Consider the following 17,871-nt stretch of genomic DNA (forward strand, 5'->3'; position numbering starts at 1 on the left):
ATTCCCTTTTGAATGCTTCAGTTGAACCTGCCTTCAATAGACTCTTGGGTTTCTCCTCCTATCACCTTTTTGCTTCTTTTATTAATTGCTTTAAATCTGTGTCCACTCATTCTTGATCCTTCCATGAGCAGGATCTGTTTCTTCCTCTCTACCCTGTCCAGATCCCTCATGATTTTGAATAACTCCATCAAATTTCTTCCCAACCTCCTTTCCATAAAGGAAAACAATCCAATCGTCTCCAATAACACAAAAGCAAAAAGCGGATTCTGAGAATCTGAAACAAAAGCAAAAAATGCTGGAAAAACTCAGCAGGTCTGATAGCATCTGTGGAGAGAGAGAGAGAGAGAGAGAGAGAGAGAGACAGAGATAACATTTCGAGTCCATATTACTCTTCTTCAAATCTAAAGGGAGGTAGAGATATGGTGAAACATATACTGATTAAGGGAGGTGGACAGTGAAACTGGATAGAGGGCCAGTGATAGGTGGAAGCAAAGGAGAGATGGCAAAAGATGTCATAAACAAAAGGTCAAAGAATTGTTAATGGTGGTGGTACTGAATAAAGGAGGTGCTAATGTTGACATTAAGAAAGCAAAACGTAATAATGGCTGGACCAGGGTAAGCACTCTGGAAAGTGACAGATGGCCCTAGTCTCAACGTTCTCCAATCTATCTTCATAACTGAAGTTCCTCATCCCTGGAACCATTCTTGTGAATCTTTTCTGCAACCTCTTCAATGCTTCCTAAAATGCAAGGTCCAGAACAGGATGCAGTACTCTAACTGAGGCAGAACTAGTGACTTATACAAATTCAATATAACCTGTTGTTCCATGTTGTTCTTTAACACAATGCTACCCTTGTTCTGCTATTATCACATTCTGCTTTCTTACCTTTATGCCACTATCGGCACCTTTCTTAGCACAAACCACTACCATTAACACCCCCTTTGTCCTTTAGTTCATGACATCTTTGTCAAGTCCTCCTTTGTCCCCACCTATCGCTGGCCTTCTATCCAGCTCCACCTGCCCCATCCCCTTTAAACAGTATCACAGAATCTCACAGTGCAGAAGAGGCCCTTCGGCCCATCAAGTCTGCACTGACACATGAGAAACACCTGACCTACCTACCTAATCCCATTTACCAGCACTTGGCCCATACCCCTGAATGTTATGACGTGCCAAATGCTCATCTATGTGGTACTTAAAGGATGTGAGGCAATTCGCCTCCACCACCCTCCCAGGCAGTGCACTCCAGAGCGTCACCGCCCCCAGGGTAAAAAAGTTTTTCCTCACATCCCCCCTAAACCTCCTGCCTCTCACCTTGAACATGTGTCCTCTCGTGACTGACCCTTCAACTAAGGGGAACAGCTGCTCCCTATCCACCCTGTCCATGCCCCTCATAATCTTGTACACCTTAATCAGGTTGTCCCCCAGTCTTCTCTGCTCCAACGAAAACAACCCAAGTCTATCCAACCTCTCTTCATAACTTAAATGTTTCATCCCAGGCAACATCCAGGTGAATCTCCTCTGCGCTCCCTCCAGTATAAATTTCATCACATTTCCACTTCTCTTCAGCTCTGAAGAAGGGTCATACGGACTCGAAACATAACTCTGTTCCTCCACAGATGATGCCAGACCTGAGTTTTTTCTAGCATTTTCTGTTTTTGTTTCAGGTTTCCAGCATCCGCAGTATTTTGCTTTTATTCAACATAGCCTCCTGGCCCTTGTACTCTATGCCTCTATTAATAATGCTCAGGGTACTATATGCTTTATTAACTGCTCTCTCAACATGTCCTGCCACCTTCAATGATTTATGCACATATAGACCCAGGCTCTGCTGTTCTCACACCCCCTTTAGCATTGTACCCTTTTTATTTCATATTGCCTCTTCATGTTCTTCCTACCAAAATGAATCACTTCACATTTCTGTGCAATGAACTTCATCTGCAACCTGTCTGCCCATTCCACTAACTTGTCTATCATTTTGAAGTTCTACATTATCCTCCTCACAGTTCACAATGCTTGCAAGTTTTGTATCAATTGTTCCCTGCACACCAAGGTCTAGGTCATTAATATGGAAAAGTAAGGGTCGCAACACTGACCCCTGGGAAACCTCGCTATAAGCTTTCCTCCAGCATAAAAAACATTCATTAACCACTACTGTTTCCTGTCACTCAGCCAATTCTGTTTCCATGTTGCCACTATCCCTTTTATTTCATGAGCTATAACTTCACTCACGAGTCTGTTGTGCGGCACTGATGTACACCACATCATCTGCATTGCCCTCATCAGGCCTCTCTGTTACCATTTTGAAAACATTCCAAGTTGGTGAAACATGATTTTCCCTTAAGAAATCCATGCTGGCTTTCCTTAATTAAATTGTATTTGTCCATGTATCTATTAATTTTGTCCTGAATTATTGATTCTAGAAGTTTCCTCACCACCGAAGTTAAACTGACTAGCCTTTAATTGTTGGCTTAACTTTGCACTTTTTTGAACAAAGATGTAATGTTTGTAGTTCTCCAGTCCTCCGGGACAGCCCTGGGTCGCAGTTATGAAAAATGATGGCCAGTGCTGTTGCAATTTCCACTCTCACTTCCCTCAGTATGCTTGGATGCATCTCATCTGGACCCAATGCCTTATCGGCTCAAGTACAGATAATTGATATACTGCCTCCTTTTGAATTTTAAACCCATCTGGTGCCTGATTTACCTCATTTGTTACCATGTCCTGGATAGCATCTTCCTTCGTAAAGACGGATGCAAAGTATTCATTTAGTACCTCAGTTATGCCTTCTATCTCCATGTGTAAACCCCTTTTTGGTCCCCAATCAGCCCCATTCCTCCTTTTACACTCTTTTACTATTTATATGACTAAAGGAGACTTTAGGATTCCCTTTTATGTTAGCTGCCAATCTCTTTTCGTATTCACTCTTTGCTTCTCTTATTTGCTTCTTCACTTCTCCTCTGAATCTTCTATATTCAGCTTGGTTTTTAATTGTATTTCCTACCTGACCCCTGTCTTAAGCACACTTTTTCTTCTTTATCTTGTTTTCTATCTTTTTTATCCAGGGAGCTCTGGATTTGTTTGCCCTTCCTTTCCCTTTCGAAGAAATATATCTCGACTGAGCCTGAATCATCTCCTCTCTGAAGATAGCCCAATGATCAGCTACTGTTTTTCCTGCCAACCTTTGATTCTAATTTATTCAGCCCAGATCCATTCTTATCCCATTGAAATTGGCTTTTCTCCAGTTAATCTTTCATACTCTGGACTGTTCTTTGCCCTTTTCCATAGTCAGCCGAAAGCGTACGATATAATAATCACTGTCCACTAAATATTTGCCTATGTGATCTACTTGGCCCACCTCTTTTCTAAGAACCAGGCCTAGCAGTGCCTTCTTCCTGATTGGACTGGGCACAAATTTCCCTGAACATGCTCTAGGAACTACCATCCCAGTCTATATTTGCATAATCAAAGCCCCCATTATAACTACTTCATAATTTTTGCACCTCTTTGTAATTTCAGAGTCATTGAATCTTTACAGTGCAAAAGAAGGCCATTCGGCTCATCAGGTCTGTGCTGGCTGTTTGAAAGAACATTCTACCTAGTACCACTCCCCTGTCTTATTCCTGTAACCTTGCACATTCTTTTCAGATAGCCATCCAATTCCCTTTTGAATACCTCGATCGAACCTGTCTCCACCGTCCTCCTGGGAAGTTTGTTCTAGACTTCAACCACCCTCTGGGTGAAAACATTTTTCCTCACATTGCTTTTACTCCTTTTGCCAATTATTTTGAATCTGTGCCTTCTAGTTGTTGATGTTCCCTTGAGTGAGAACAGTTTCTTACTATTTGTCCTGTCCATACCCCTCAGGGTCTTGAATACTTCCATCAAGTCTCCTCTCGGTCGCCTTTTCTCCAAGGAAAACAGTCCCAACCTCTCCAATATATCCTCATAGCTACAGTTCTTTATCCTGGGAATCATTCTTGTGAATCTCCTCTGTATTTTCTCCAGTGCCTTCACATCCTTCCTCAAGTATGGTGCCCAGAACTGCAGTACTCCAGATGAGGCCTAACTAGTGTCTTATACAAGTTCAACATGACCTCCTTGCTCTTGTACTCAGAGCCCTTATTAATAAAGTCTAATATACTATATGCTTTATTAACTGCTCTCTCAACATGCCCTGCCACCTTCGATGACCTATGTACATTTACGCCGAGGTCCCTCTGTCCCTGCACCTCCCTTAGAGTTTCTCCCTTTATTTTATACTGTTTCTCTATATTCTTCCTGCCAAAATGAATCACCTCACTTTCTGCACTGAACTTCATCTGCCTCTTGTCTACCCATTCCACCAACATGTCTCTGTCCCTCTGAAGTTCAAGACTATGCTCATCATAGTTGACAGTGTTTCCAATCTTTGTATCATCTGCAGATTTTGAAACTATGCCCTGAACACCACAGTCTTAGTCTTTAATATGTATCAGGAAGAGCAAGGGTCCCAACACTGACCCCTGGAAAACTCCACCACAAAACTTCCTCTAATCTGAAAAACAGCCATTTGTCACTACTCTCTGTTTCCTGTCACTCAGCCAGTTTCTTATCCAAGTGCCTACGTCTCCCTTTTATTCCATGAGCTAGAATTTTGCTTGCAAGTCTGTTGTGTAGCACTGCATCAAATGCCTTTTGAAAATCCATGAACATCAACCTTCTCTGTTACCTCCTCAAAAAAGTTCCAAGTTAGTTAAACATGATTTTCCCTTAATGAATCTACACTAGCTTTCCTTAATTATCCTGCACTTGTCTAAGTGACTATTGATACTGTCCCTAACTATAGTTTCCAGAAGTTTCCCTACAACTAAAGTCAAACTGCCTGGTTTGTAGTTGTTGGCTTTATCCTTGCACCCCTTTCTGAACAAGGGTGTAACATTTGCAATTCTCCAGTCCTCTGGCACCTCCCCTAAGGAAGACTGGAAGATTATCACTAGTGCCTCTGGAGTTTCCACACTCACTTCCTTCAGTACCCTTGGATGCATCTCATTTGTTCCTGGTGCTTTATCAGTTTTAAGTAAGGATAGCCTGTCTAACATCTCCATAATTGTGAATTCTTCTAGTGTACCAGTTGCCACCCCTCTCACCTCAGTCTGGGTAGCATAATCTTCCTTTGTAAAGACAGTTCAAAGTACTCACTTAATGCTTCTGCTATTTCTCCTGTCTCCACATGCACGTTCCCTTTTTTTAAGCCCTAATCGGCTCTACTATTTCTTTTACAACCCCTTTATTATTTACATGCTTGTAGAAGACCTTGGGATACCCTTTTATGTTAGCTGCCTGTGTCTTTTCATGCTCCCTCCTTGCTTCTCTTAGGTTTTTCACTTCCCCTCTGGTCCTTCAATATTCAGCCTGATTCTCCATCGTATTTTCTACATGACATCTGTCGTATGCGCACTTCTTCCTTTTCACCTTCACCTCTATTTCTCTCGTCATCCAGGGCCCCCTGGATTTATTTGTCCTACCTTTCTCCTTTAAGGGAAAATACCTTGACATTGCCTGCAATATCTTTTCTTTGAAGGTAGCCCAATGTTCAGCCAGTGTCTTTTCTGCCAACATTTGATTCCAACTCACTCAACTCAGATGCATACTCAGCCCATCAAAGTTGGCTTTCCTCCAGTTAATTATCCCTGCTCTGGATTGTTCCTTGTCCCCTTCCATTATTATACAGTGGTCACTGTCCCCTAAATGCTCTCCCACTGATACTTGATCCACCTGGGTCAACTTATCCCCAAGTGCCAGGTCCAACAGGGCATTTCTCTCATTGGACCAGGAACATACTTCTGTAGAAAATTATCTTGAACACATTCCAGGAACTCTCATCCCTCTTGTCCCTTTGCACGATTCCTATCCCATTCTATATTTGGATAATTGAAGTCCTCTATAATTCTATTACCTTTCTGTAATTTCTTTGCAAATCTGTTTTTCTACATCCTTCCAACAGTTGGTGGTCACTATACTACACCGATCATTGTTATTAAACCTTTTTCATTCCTTAACACGCTCCCTCGCTCGTGCCCGCTCCCTCGCTCGTGCCCGCTCCCTCGCTTACTGTTATGCCGTTGTTGATCAATACTGCCATTCCCCACCCCACTTCCTCCCCCTCCCCACTTTCTTCCTTTCCTGTCTCTCCTAAACACCTTGTACCCAGGAATATTTAACGCCCAGTGGTGCCCTTCTTTGAGCCAAAGCTATATTATCCTAATTCCATTTGTCAACCTGTGCCTGTAGTTCACCAATCTTATGAACCATGCTCTGTGCATTCTCATGCGTGCACATTAACCCTGATTTAGGCATTTTTTACTTTTTCCATTACTCTGACCCCATCTAATGACTTACTATTGCCTACTCTAATTTTATCAAACTTTCCAAGTATTCTATGCACCTTGATACTGCTCTCTGATATATCCTCCTTATCAGTTGATACTTGTCTACTTCCCACTGCCAGTTTTTCTTCTCTCCACTCTGAATTTCCCCTCAGGTTCCCATCCCCCTGCCATTCTAGCTTAAACTCTCCCCAACAGCATTTGCACACCTCCCTGCAAGGACATTAGTTCCAGTCCTGCTGAGGTGTAACCGTCCACCTTGTACAGGTCCCACCTGTCCCAGTGCCTCAGAAATTGAAGCCATCCCTCCTACTCCATTTCTCCAGCTATGTGTTGAACTGGTCAGTTGTCCTATTCTTATGCTCGCTAGCATGTGGCAGTGGGAGTAATCCTGAAATTACTGCTCTTGAGGCCCTGCTTCTTATTTACTTCCTAAATTCCTAAAGTCTACTTTTGGGGCCGCATCCCTTTTCCTACCTATGTCATTGGTCCCGATGTGGACCATGACCTCTGGCTGTTCACCCTCCCAAAGAATGTCCTGCAGACGTTCTGTGACATCCTGACCCTCGCACCAGGGAGGCAACATACCATCCTGGAATCATGTCTACAGCTGCAGAAATGCCTGACGCTCCCCTAACTATGGAATCCCCTACCACCATAGCATTCCCACTATTCCTCCTCCCCTCCTGTGCAGCTGAGCCATCTGTAGTACTATGAACTTAGCTCTTGCTACAGTCCTAGGGGCCCATCTCGTTCACCAGTATCCAAAATGGAAAAGCAGTTAGAGAGTGAGATAGCCTCAAGGAATTCTTGCACTACCTGTCTCTCTTTGATGCTCTGGCGGTCACCTGTTCCTTCTCTACGTATGTACTTCTTAAATGCAGTGTGACGACCCCTCTAAATGTACTATCCCATGCAATCCTCAGCCTTGCGAATGCACCACAGTGATTCCAGCCACTGCTCGAGTTCTGCAACCCAGAGCTCAAGCTTCTGCAGCTGGCGACACTTCCTGCAGATATAGTCATCAAGGCCTTTTGTGTCTGCATGACTTCCCACATCCTGCAGGCTGCACATTCCACATGGCCGAGCTGCACTGACATACCTTAAACTTGATATATAAAGTGTTTCCTACAGTACTAGCTTACTCATTTAATTCAATTACTTTTTTAATTAATTTAGAATAATTCCTATGTATACTGCAATTTATTGTGCTTATTTAATGTTAGTGCCACTCTCAAATAAAACAAGTTATACGTTTTTTAATTGCACAAGTGTATGCTTTAGGTTTTTATTTTAATAATTTTATTTTAACTATTTTATTTTATATTTTTTATTTTATTTCGAAGTTCTAGTTCTTGTTATTTATAGATCTACCTTAACTCCTGTGTCCTAAACTGCCTATTAACACACACTCCCTTACAGCAAGCATTTACCAGCCAATCAATTTACTGGCTTCCTGTGATGTCACAGTTTCTTTTTCACTCGGTTTCTTCAGCTGAGACACTGCTCCAGATTGTCTCTGCTCTGCTCCCTGGTAGGAAAGGCTGAGCTCTTATCACCGGGCTCTATTTATACTGCTTCTGACTCCCGACTGCTGCTGCTCTGCTCTGCTCCCAGGTAGGAAAGGCTGAGCTCTTATCACCGGGCTCTATTTATACTGCTTCTGACTCCCGACTGCTGCTGCTCTGCTCTGCTCCCAGGTAGGGAAGGCCGTGCTCCAATCCAAGAGCCCTATTTATGCCGCTTCTGACTCCCGACTGCCTGTGCTCCACTCCCAGGTAGGAAGCTAATTTCCTTCCAGATTTGTTCCTCTACGTCCTTCCCACAAATGAGTTGGTGCCTATAGACTACACCTGAGCAATGTAATTGCACCTTTTTTGTCCCTGAGCTCTATTTAAATAGATTCTGTCCTAAACTCCTCTGGGACATCATATTTCTCCAGCACTGCAATGCTTTCCTTTATCAATACTGCCAACCCACCTCATTTTCTTCCTTTTCTATCTTTCCTGAATACCTTGTATCCAGGGATATTTAATACCAAGTCCTGCCCTTCTTTGAGCCAGGTTTCTGTTATAGCCAGAACATCATACTCCCACTTGGCAGTCTGCACCTGTGACTCACTAATTTTATTTACCACACTCTGCATTCATATACATGCACAGTAACCCTGGTTTAGAGTTTATTACTTTCCCCTTGACTTTGACCCTACTCTAGTGCTATCTATTTCTCCTAGTATTCTGTGCACCTTTGTATTCCTCTCTAATATTATTTCCTGGTTGCCACACCTCTGCCAAGTTAGTATAAAACCTCCTTAACAGCACTAGCAAAACGTCCTGCAAGGAACTCAGCCCTGGCTCTGTTCAGGTGCACCTGTACAGCTTGTACAGGTTCCATCTTCCCCAGAGCTGGCCCCAATGTCTGAATCTAAAGCCCTCCTTCCTGAACCATCTTTCTAGCCACACATTATCCTCCTGTTTCTGTACTCACTTATGTGTAGCACTGTGAGTAATCCAGAGATCCTGTTTGCTAATTTTCTACCTAGCTCCCTAAATTCAGACTGTAGGACCATATCCCTCTCTCTACCTATGTCATTGGTACCGATATGGACCACGACTGCTGGCTGTTCACACTCCCACACCCTTCCTCAGGGTGCTATCACTCCACAACATAATTGACTTTGGCACCAGGGAGGCAACACAGGTAATAGACAGGCTTTGGGGAGTCAGAAGGTGATTTACTCTGATCCGTTCTTGTAGTCAAAGTATTTACGTGGCTGGTCCAGTTAAGTCTTTGATCAATGGTAAGCCACAAGATATTGACGGGGGATTCGGCAGTGGTAATGTTGTTGTACATCAAAGAGACATGTTTAAATTCTCTCTTTTTAGAGATGTGATCATTACCTGGCATTTGTGTAGTCACATTCAGTCAAATGCTGCCTTGATGGCACACCTGCCTCACTGCTGGAATTCTATTCTTTTCTGCATGTTTGGACCAAGGCTGTAATGAGGTCTGGAGCAGAGTGGCACCAGCAATTCCCAAACCGAGAATCAGTGAGCAGGTTATTAGTTAGTAAGTGCTGCTTGATAGCACTATGAAGAGCACCTGCTGATGAGTGAGAGTAGACTGATGGGACAGTGATTGATTGTATGGATTGGATTTGTCCTGCATTTTGTGGACAGGACATATCTTGACAATTTTCCACCTTGTGTTATGGACCGTGATGGGAGGAGAGTGCAGTTAACTCTAGTCCCACTTCTCCACAGGTTGCAACAAGAGTTTAAATGTTTAATTCACCCACAAAACTGACCAATTGTTTACTTTTGACACTGTATAAGCATAAAAAGAGTCTAACCAGGCTTCTTTCAGTAAGCACAAAAAAAGTTGATTTATTATAAAACAAGCTTCTTTTTAAAAACAGGTTACAAAACTGGTTAACATACAAGTTGTAATGTAGAAGTGTAACGATTTTCCCCTTTTTAAAAAAAACAGATATTCAAACCCATATACCCTTGTGCACACAAACGTAAAGCAAGACTAAATAAACACAGTTCCCATACAGAGGCTGGGGAATGGGAACATTTTTTTTTGAAAGGATAAAATTCAAAGAGATCTCGACACTGTTGATCTAACAGAATTCTGGTCATAATAGCTCTGGAAGTTCTTTCAGATGGACTTTTGGTGAAACTGTCCTTGATAACTCTTACTTATCACAACTTTGCAGACTTTTTAAAAAAAAAAAGTTATTCTGATACATTTCTGATGAAAGCTTAACTCACTTTAGACTGCATGTAACAAAGGTGGGGCAGAGAGAGAAAGAGCCTTCTGCTTACAACCTGCTTCTAAGGCACGCACATACCCTGAGTTTCAAAGGATAAAATGTTCAAAGTACTTCTCTCAGACCAGGTGTTTTTAATCATTCAGTAAGAGTCTTTCGCCTGGCAACAGCAGTTCTTTGTTAACTTAGATATACAAAGTATCTCTTCTCTCTCCAGGTGTTCACCACTGGACATCCACCTTGACCTGTGGTTTCGTGAAGAATGGCATATTCACAGCCCCGAGTTAACCTTGCAGAATTTTAAAAATAACTCAGGAGGAAGAATGTCCTAAATTCAATGACCTTCAGATTTTCCAATAACTGGTTCCTCACAATTGTCAGGTAGATGCCACTGTTGTAGCGTTACTGGATCAGCTTGGTTAGAGGTGCTGATAGTTCTCGAGCACAAGTCTTCAGCACTGCAGCCAGAATGCTGTCAGGGCTCATAGACTTTGTCGTATCCAATGTGCTCAACTGTTTTGATAGCATGTGGGATAATTCAAATTGGCTGATGACTGGCATCTATGATGGTGGGCACTTCAGGAGGAGGCTGAGAAGGATCAACCTTGTCTCTTCTCCTTGTGCTTGGCTCTGCTATCATTGAGGATGGGGATGTTCATGATGCCGCTTCCTCCCATTGGTTGCTTAATTGTACATGGCCATTCATGTGGATAGGGCAGGACTGCAGAGCTTTGAACTGATTTGTTTATTATGGTATTGCTTAGCTCTGTCTGTAGCATGCAGCTTCTAGCGTTCAGCATGTACATAGTCATGTTTGTAGCTTCAACAGCTTGACACCTCATTTTTAGGTATGCTGTGTGCTGGTTCTCCACTCCTCATTGAACCAGGGCTAATGGAGTGAGCGATATGCCGGGCAATGAGGTTGCCTATTATGGTAGAACAGAATTCTGCCTACAGATGGCCTACAGCATCTCATGTATGCTCAATTTTGAGCTGCTTATTCTGTTCTGAATCTCTCCTATTAGGCGCACTGGAAGTGCCACACACCATGATGGAGGATATCCTCGGTGTGAGAGCTGGACTGTCTCCACAAGGACTCCTACCAATACTGTCATGGATAGATGCATCTGTGACAGGTAGATTCATGAGGGCAAGGTCAGTAGGATTTTTTTTCCCCTCATGTTGGTGTTCTTGCCATTTGCCACCTGCCTCAAGCCTAGTCTAGCAGCTGGGTTCTTATGGACTCAACCAGCAAGTTCACTAGCAATGCTACAAAGCCACCCTTGGTGATGGGCATGAAGTCCTCCACCAGAGTGCGTCCTGTGCCCTTTGTTAGTACTGTGTGAAACTACTCTGAAAAGATCTAAGAATAAAACCAGGTGGACAGCATGTCATTGACATGGGGACCAGGCATGACAGAGGTACACCTAGCCCAGTTGACCCTGCAAAGTTCTCCTCACTAACATGTGGGATAGCTGTTCTCAGCAACTTCCTCACAGAATCAAACATCACAGCCAATGCCCCAGACTGCTCTATATCACTATCCCTGGGTATGCCCTGTCCCATCGTCAGAGATAGCAGCACCTGGCATACCGTCAGGTAGAGTTGCCCAAGTCTCATGGCATCAGGTCAAACATGCCAAGGAAACCTCTTGCTGATTACTAACTATTGCCCTCCTTCAACTGATGAATTCATGTTGAACACCACTTGGAAGAGGCACTGAGGGCAGCAAGGGCACAGAATGTACTCTGCATGGGGTCTTCAATGCAGCAGAGAACCAACAGGAGCAGAAAAACCTAATTGTTGCAACTGCATCTATCCATGACAATATTAGTATGCATGACTACTGCACAGTCCTTGCGAAGATGAAGCTCCATCTTCACATGTTCCATCTTCATACTGAGGATGCCCTCCATAGTGTTGTGTAGCACAACCACCATGCTAGATGGAATGGACACAGAACAGACTTGACAGCTCAAAACTGGGCACCCATGAGGCACTGTGGGCCATCAGCAGCTGTATTGTATTTAGCCACAAACCTTAACCTCATTGCCTGGCCACTCCCTGACTCTACCATTACCATCAAGCTAGGGCATTAATCCTGGTTCAGTGAGGAATGTAGGAGAGAATGCCAGGAGTATCACCAAGCCTACCTAAAATTGAACTAGTGGAAGCTGCTACATGGGACTTGCACGCAAGCAGGACATCAGAAGCAGTATGCTATAGACAGAGCTAAGTGAGCCCACAACCAATGAATCAGGTGAAAGCTGTGCAGTCCAAACACATCCAGCAGTAAATGTTGGACAATTAAATGCTAACAGGAGATTGCCAGCCAGAACTACTGGGTGGAGATTCCTCCTGGACTTCTCCTAAGATCCCCAGCTTAAGAGATGCTAGTCAGCCAATTCTATTCACTCTCAAAAATGATCTGAACTTATTGGATAAAGCAAAGGCTATGGCTCCTGACAAAATCCAGGTTGTAGTACTGAAATAGTGCTCCAGAACTAGCCATGCTCCTAGCCAAACTGTTCCAGTCCAGCTACAACACTGGCGTCTACCTGACAGTATGGAAAATTGCCCAGGTATGTCCTGTCCACAAAAACCTGGCCAATTACTGTTGCATCAGTCTATTCTCAATCATCGGCAAAGTGATAGAAGGTGTTGTCGACAGTGTTGTCGAGCAGCACTTGCTCAGCAATAACCTTGCAGATTCTTGGTTTGGGTTCTGCCAGGGCCACTCGGCTCTTGACCTCATTGCAGTTTTAGTCCACAAATGGACAAAAGTGTTAAATTACACCTGAAATGAGAGTGACTATTCTTGACATCAAGGCAGCATTTGACCAAGTTTGGCATGCAGGCGTCCTAGCAGAATTGAAGTTAGTAGAAGTTGGGAGAAAAACTCCACTGGTTGGAGCCCTACCTAGCACATAGGAAGATGGTTGTGGTTGTTGGAGGTCAAATCAGCTCAGTTGCAGGACATCACGCAGGAGTTCCACAGGGTAGTGTTCTAGGCCCAGCCATCATCAGCTGCTTGATCAGTGACCGTTCCTCCAGCGTAAGGTCAGAAATGTGGATGTTTGCTGGTAGTTGCACAAAGTTCAACGTAATTTGCAACTCCTCGAATGTAGAGCATTCCTTGTCCACATACAGCAAGACCTGGATGGCATTCAGGCTTAGGCTGATAAGTGACAAGTGACATTCATGCTACACAAGCAAGTGTCAGGCATTAACCATCTCCAACAAGAAGGAACCTGACCTCTCCATGACATTCAATGACAGTACCATTGTTGAATCCCCACTGTCAACAGCCTGGGGGCCACCATTAAGCAGAGCATTAACTGGACCAGCCATATAAATACTGTGTGGCTACAAGTACAGGTCAGATGCTAGGTATTCTACAATGAATAACTCACCTGACTTCTATGTACCATCTAAAAGGCACAAGTCAGGTGTGGGAAACTCTCCACTTGACTGGACAGACGCAGCTCCAATAACACGCAAGATCAACACCTTCACGGGCAAAGCAGCCACTTGGTAGGCATCCCTTCCACCAGCTTATACATTCACTCCCTCCACCACCAGCACAACGTGCTAGTGGTGTGTACCATGTATAAAATGCACTGAAGGAACTCAGCAAGGTGTCTTTGACAGTACCTTCCAAACCATGATCTCTAATACCTGGAAGATCAAGGGCAGCATGCTAATGTAAACAGCATAACCTTCCAAGTTGCACGCTATCCTGACTTGGAAATATATTGCATTCATTTCTCACCAGATCAGATTCCTAGAACTGTTTAACCAATAGCACTTTTGAACAGTGCAGCAGCTCAAGAAAGCAGCTCAGCACCATTTTCTCACAGGTAATTAAAGGTCGGTAATAAATGTTGGCCTTGCCAGCAGCACCCATATCTTGTGAAAGAATTTTAAAAAAGAATGTAAAAAGTTGCTAGATGTTTAGTTACAGACTCAAATCACTAATAGAGTGATGCATGAATTTGGGGAAACTAGACAAGTAAATAATGGTGAAAGGAATAGAATATTTTGGTGACAGGATTTGATATGAAGTAATGTACAAGGTGAAAAATAAAAATACCTGGAAAAACTCAGCAGGTCTGACAGTACCTGCGGAGAGGAACACAGTTAACATTTCGAGTCCGTCTGACTCTTCAATAGAACTAAGTCAAAATATAAAAGAGGTGAAATATAAGTGGGTTAAGGGGATGGTGGGACAGGTAGAGCTGGATAGAGGGCCAGTGATAGCTGGAGATAGACAAAAGGACAAAGAGGTGTTGAAGGTGGTGATATTATGTAAGGAATGTGATAATAGGTGACATTGAGGGTAGAAAGTAGAATGAGCAAGGTACAGATAACCCTAGTGGGGGTGGGGTGGGGGGAAGGGATCAAAATTGGCTAAAAGGTGGAGATAAAACAATGGATGGAATTACATTTAAAAATAATGGAAATTGGTGGGAAAAGAAAAATTATTGGAAAGGGGGATCGGAAAAGGGGTGGGGATGGAGGAGAGAGTTTATGATCTAAAATTGTTGAACTCAATATTCAGTCCGGAAGGCTGTAAAGTGCCTAGTTGGAAGATGAGGTGCTGTTCCTCCAGTTTGCTTTGAGCTTCACTGGAACATTGCAGCAGGCCAAGGACGGACTTGTGGGCATGAGATCAGGGTGGAGTGTTGAAATAGCAAGCGACAGGGAGGTCTGGGTCATGCTTGCGGACAGAGCGAAGGTGTTCTGCAAAGCGGTCACCCAGTCTGCGTTGGTCTCTCCAGTGTAGAGGAAACCGCATTGGGAGCAACGAATGCAGTAGACTAAATTGAGGGAAGTGCAAGTGAAATGCTGCTTCACTTGAAAGGAGTGTTTGGGTCCTTGGACGGTGAGGAGAGGGGAAGTAAAGGGGCAGGTGTTGTATCTTCTGTAGTTGCATGGGAAGGTGCTGTGGGAGGGGGTTGAGGTGTAGGGGGTGATGGAGGAGTGGACCAGGGTATCAGCCTCCTCCCACAGCACCTTCCCATGCAATCGCAGAAGGTGCAACACCTGCCCCTTTACTTCCCCTCTCCTCACCATCCAAGGGCCCAAACACTCCTTTCAAGTGAAGCAGCATTTCACTTGCACTTCCCTCAATTTAGTCTACTGCATCCGTTGCTCCAGTGCGGTTTCCTTTACATTGGAGAGACCAAACGCAGACTGGGTGACCGCTTTGCAGAACACCTTCGCTCTGTCCGCAAGCATGACCCAGACCTCCCTGTCGCTTGCTATTTCAACACTCCACCCTGCTCTCATGCCCACATGTCTGTCCTTGGCCTGCTGCATTGTTCCAGTGAAGCTCAACGCAAACTGGAGGAACAGCACCTCATCTTCCGACTAGGCACTTTACAGCCTTCTGGACTGAATATTGAGTTCAACAATTTTAGATCATGAACTCTCTCCTCCATCCCCACCCCCTTTCCGATCCCCCTTTTTTCCAATAGTTTATATAGACTTTTCTTTTCCCACCTATTTCCATTATTTTTAAATGCATTTCCATCCATTGTTTTATCTCTACCTTTTAGCCTATTTCGATCCCTTTCCCCCCACCCCACCCCCAACGAGGGTTATCTGTACCTTGCTCATCCTGCTTTCTACTCTTAATGTCACCTATTATCACCACCTTCAACACCTCTTTGTCCTTTTGTCTATGACATATTTTGGTTATCTCCACCTATCACTGGCCTTCTATCCAGCTCTACCTGTCCCACCCCCCCTTAAACCAGCTTATATTTCACCTCTTTTCTATTTTTTCTTAGTTCTGTTAAAGAGTCATACGGACTCGAAATGTTAACTGTGTTCCTCTCCGCAGGTACTGTCAGACCTGCTGAGTTTTTCCAGGTATTTTTGTTTTGGATTTCCACCATCCATAGTTTTTTGCTTTTATCTTAATGTACAAGGTGGCTTGCCTGACACATAAACACCAGCAAGGACCTGTTTAGCGGAATGGCCTGTTTCTGTACTGTAAATTCTATAATAGTGATGGTGAAATATGAACCATTTTCCCAACATGGGTGTTGTCTGTTAATAAAAGCAAGCTGTTGGCCTAAGAGAGTGGAGAGTCTTTGGTTCATCCTGGGGAGCCAAAGAGCAATTCGCTGTCATTCTCTGTAGCTTCTAACCTTTGGAGAAACTAGATTGTGTTTGATTTGAAAAGCAGGATTTGTATATTTGGACTGAACAATTCTCTCCTACTTTAGGAACCTTCTGTTGGTCAGGTGTCTCGTGTTGATGTTAGTGGGAAAGTTGAAGTAGTCTGGGCTGATAACTCCAAATCCAGCATACTACCTCAGGTAAGAAACTGCCCAGGGCCAGTGAGATCGCTACAAGGGTAAGAAGTGTTCATTCTAGCTTGAGAATAAAGGTTAAGTTGACTCATTCTGTTGCCTGCTTGAGAATATGTCGGAGAAGGTTTTGATAAGTGGGGGAAAAATATTAAACTGTCTTATAGCGTCGCAGTGGCATCTGCTCACTGTTATCTCTTGACTCGCTTGTCTATCAAAAGTTTGTCTAACTCTGCGTTGAATAAATTCAATGACCCAGTCTCCACTGATTCCTGGGGAATAGAGCTCCACATACTAATGACCCTTTTAGAGAAAAAAATTCTCCTCCTCTGTCTTAAATGCTAGCCCTCTTATTCTTAAACTGTATCCCCTGGTTCTCGTCTCTCTTACAAGTGGAAACATCCTCCTGGTATCTACCCTGTCAAATTCCCTCAGGATCTTATGTTTCAATGAGATCGCTTCTCATTCTTCTAAGCTCCAGTGGGTATTGGCCCAAACTGTTCAACCTTTCTTCAGAAGAAAGCCCCATATCCCACGAATAAGTAGAGTAACCCTCTCTGAACTGCTTCCAAGCAATTATATCTTTTGTCAAATGAGATGAAAGCTGTACACAGTATTCCAGATGTGGTCTCACCAATGCCCTGCACAGCTTCAGTAAAACTTCCCTACTTTTATATACCGTTCCCCTGGCAATAAGTGTTCTTTAGGGATGGAAATCTACTGTCTTTACCTGGTCTGGCCTACATGTGACTCCAGACCCACAACAATGTGGTTGGCTCTTAGATGCCCTCTGAACAAAGGCACTTAGGGATGGGCAATAAATGCTGACCTAGCCAGCGAAGCCCACATCCCATGAATGAAACATTCCATTTTCCTCCTTAATCACTTGCTGTACCTGGTGATTCAACTTCCTCAATTCCAAAAGGAATAGCCCTAACTTTTACACCTCTTCATAACTGCAGCCCCTCCATTCCTAGTAAGGTTTTGGTAAATCTTGATACCCTATCTTTCCTGAAGTGTAGTGCCCTGAGACCTAACCAGTGAGCATGGGCACCTTGCTCAATTACACTTTTCAAAGTCATGCAATTTCTGAGGGGGATAATTTCCTCATTCCTTCCAACATAACATGATAGGGTGCACTCTCTGCTTCAGTGTTTCACTGGAAAGAGTGTCTGCTTTGGTAATTAGCAAAATGTAATGTTATTGAATTGGACTCAGAGTGGTGAGGTGAGGGGGGTGGGGAGGAGGGAAGATCCTCTTACACCCACAGAAGTCACTTCATGATGTACTTCTCTTGTGTTTACAATTTGAATGCATTCGGCTTGCACTTTTGTTGAATCCGTTAACGGATACTTGCACAAATAATTTGCCTTCAATTCAATGAGTTTCAGCTAACAGCAACTTATG

The 17,871-nt window shown here is 43.6% G+C and overlaps 1 protein-coding gene across 3 annotated transcripts in view; it reads left to right on the forward strand.

The window, feature by feature from the left end:
- The window catches only part of LOC121293733 ((E3-independent) E2 ubiquitin-conjugating enzyme UBE2O), a 130,410-nt gene that overhangs the window by 86,940 nt on the left and 25,599 nt on the right, over window positions 1-17,871 (forward strand). For all 3 annotated transcript variants that reach the window (XM_041216964.1, XM_041216965.1, XM_041216966.1), the window contains one exon: window positions 16,381-16,473. In XM_041216964.1, the coding sequence (XP_041072898.1) occupies window positions 16,381-16,473 (93 nt within the window). The remainder of the gene's footprint in view (window positions 1-16,380; window positions 16,474-17,871) is intronic.

This window comes from Carcharodon carcharias, chromosome 22 (genome assembly GCF_017639515.1).
Source record: "Carcharodon carcharias isolate sCarCar2 chromosome 22, sCarCar2.pri, whole genome shotgun sequence".
Taxonomy (NCBI): domain Eukaryota; kingdom Metazoa; phylum Chordata; class Chondrichthyes; order Lamniformes; family Lamnidae; genus Carcharodon; species Carcharodon carcharias.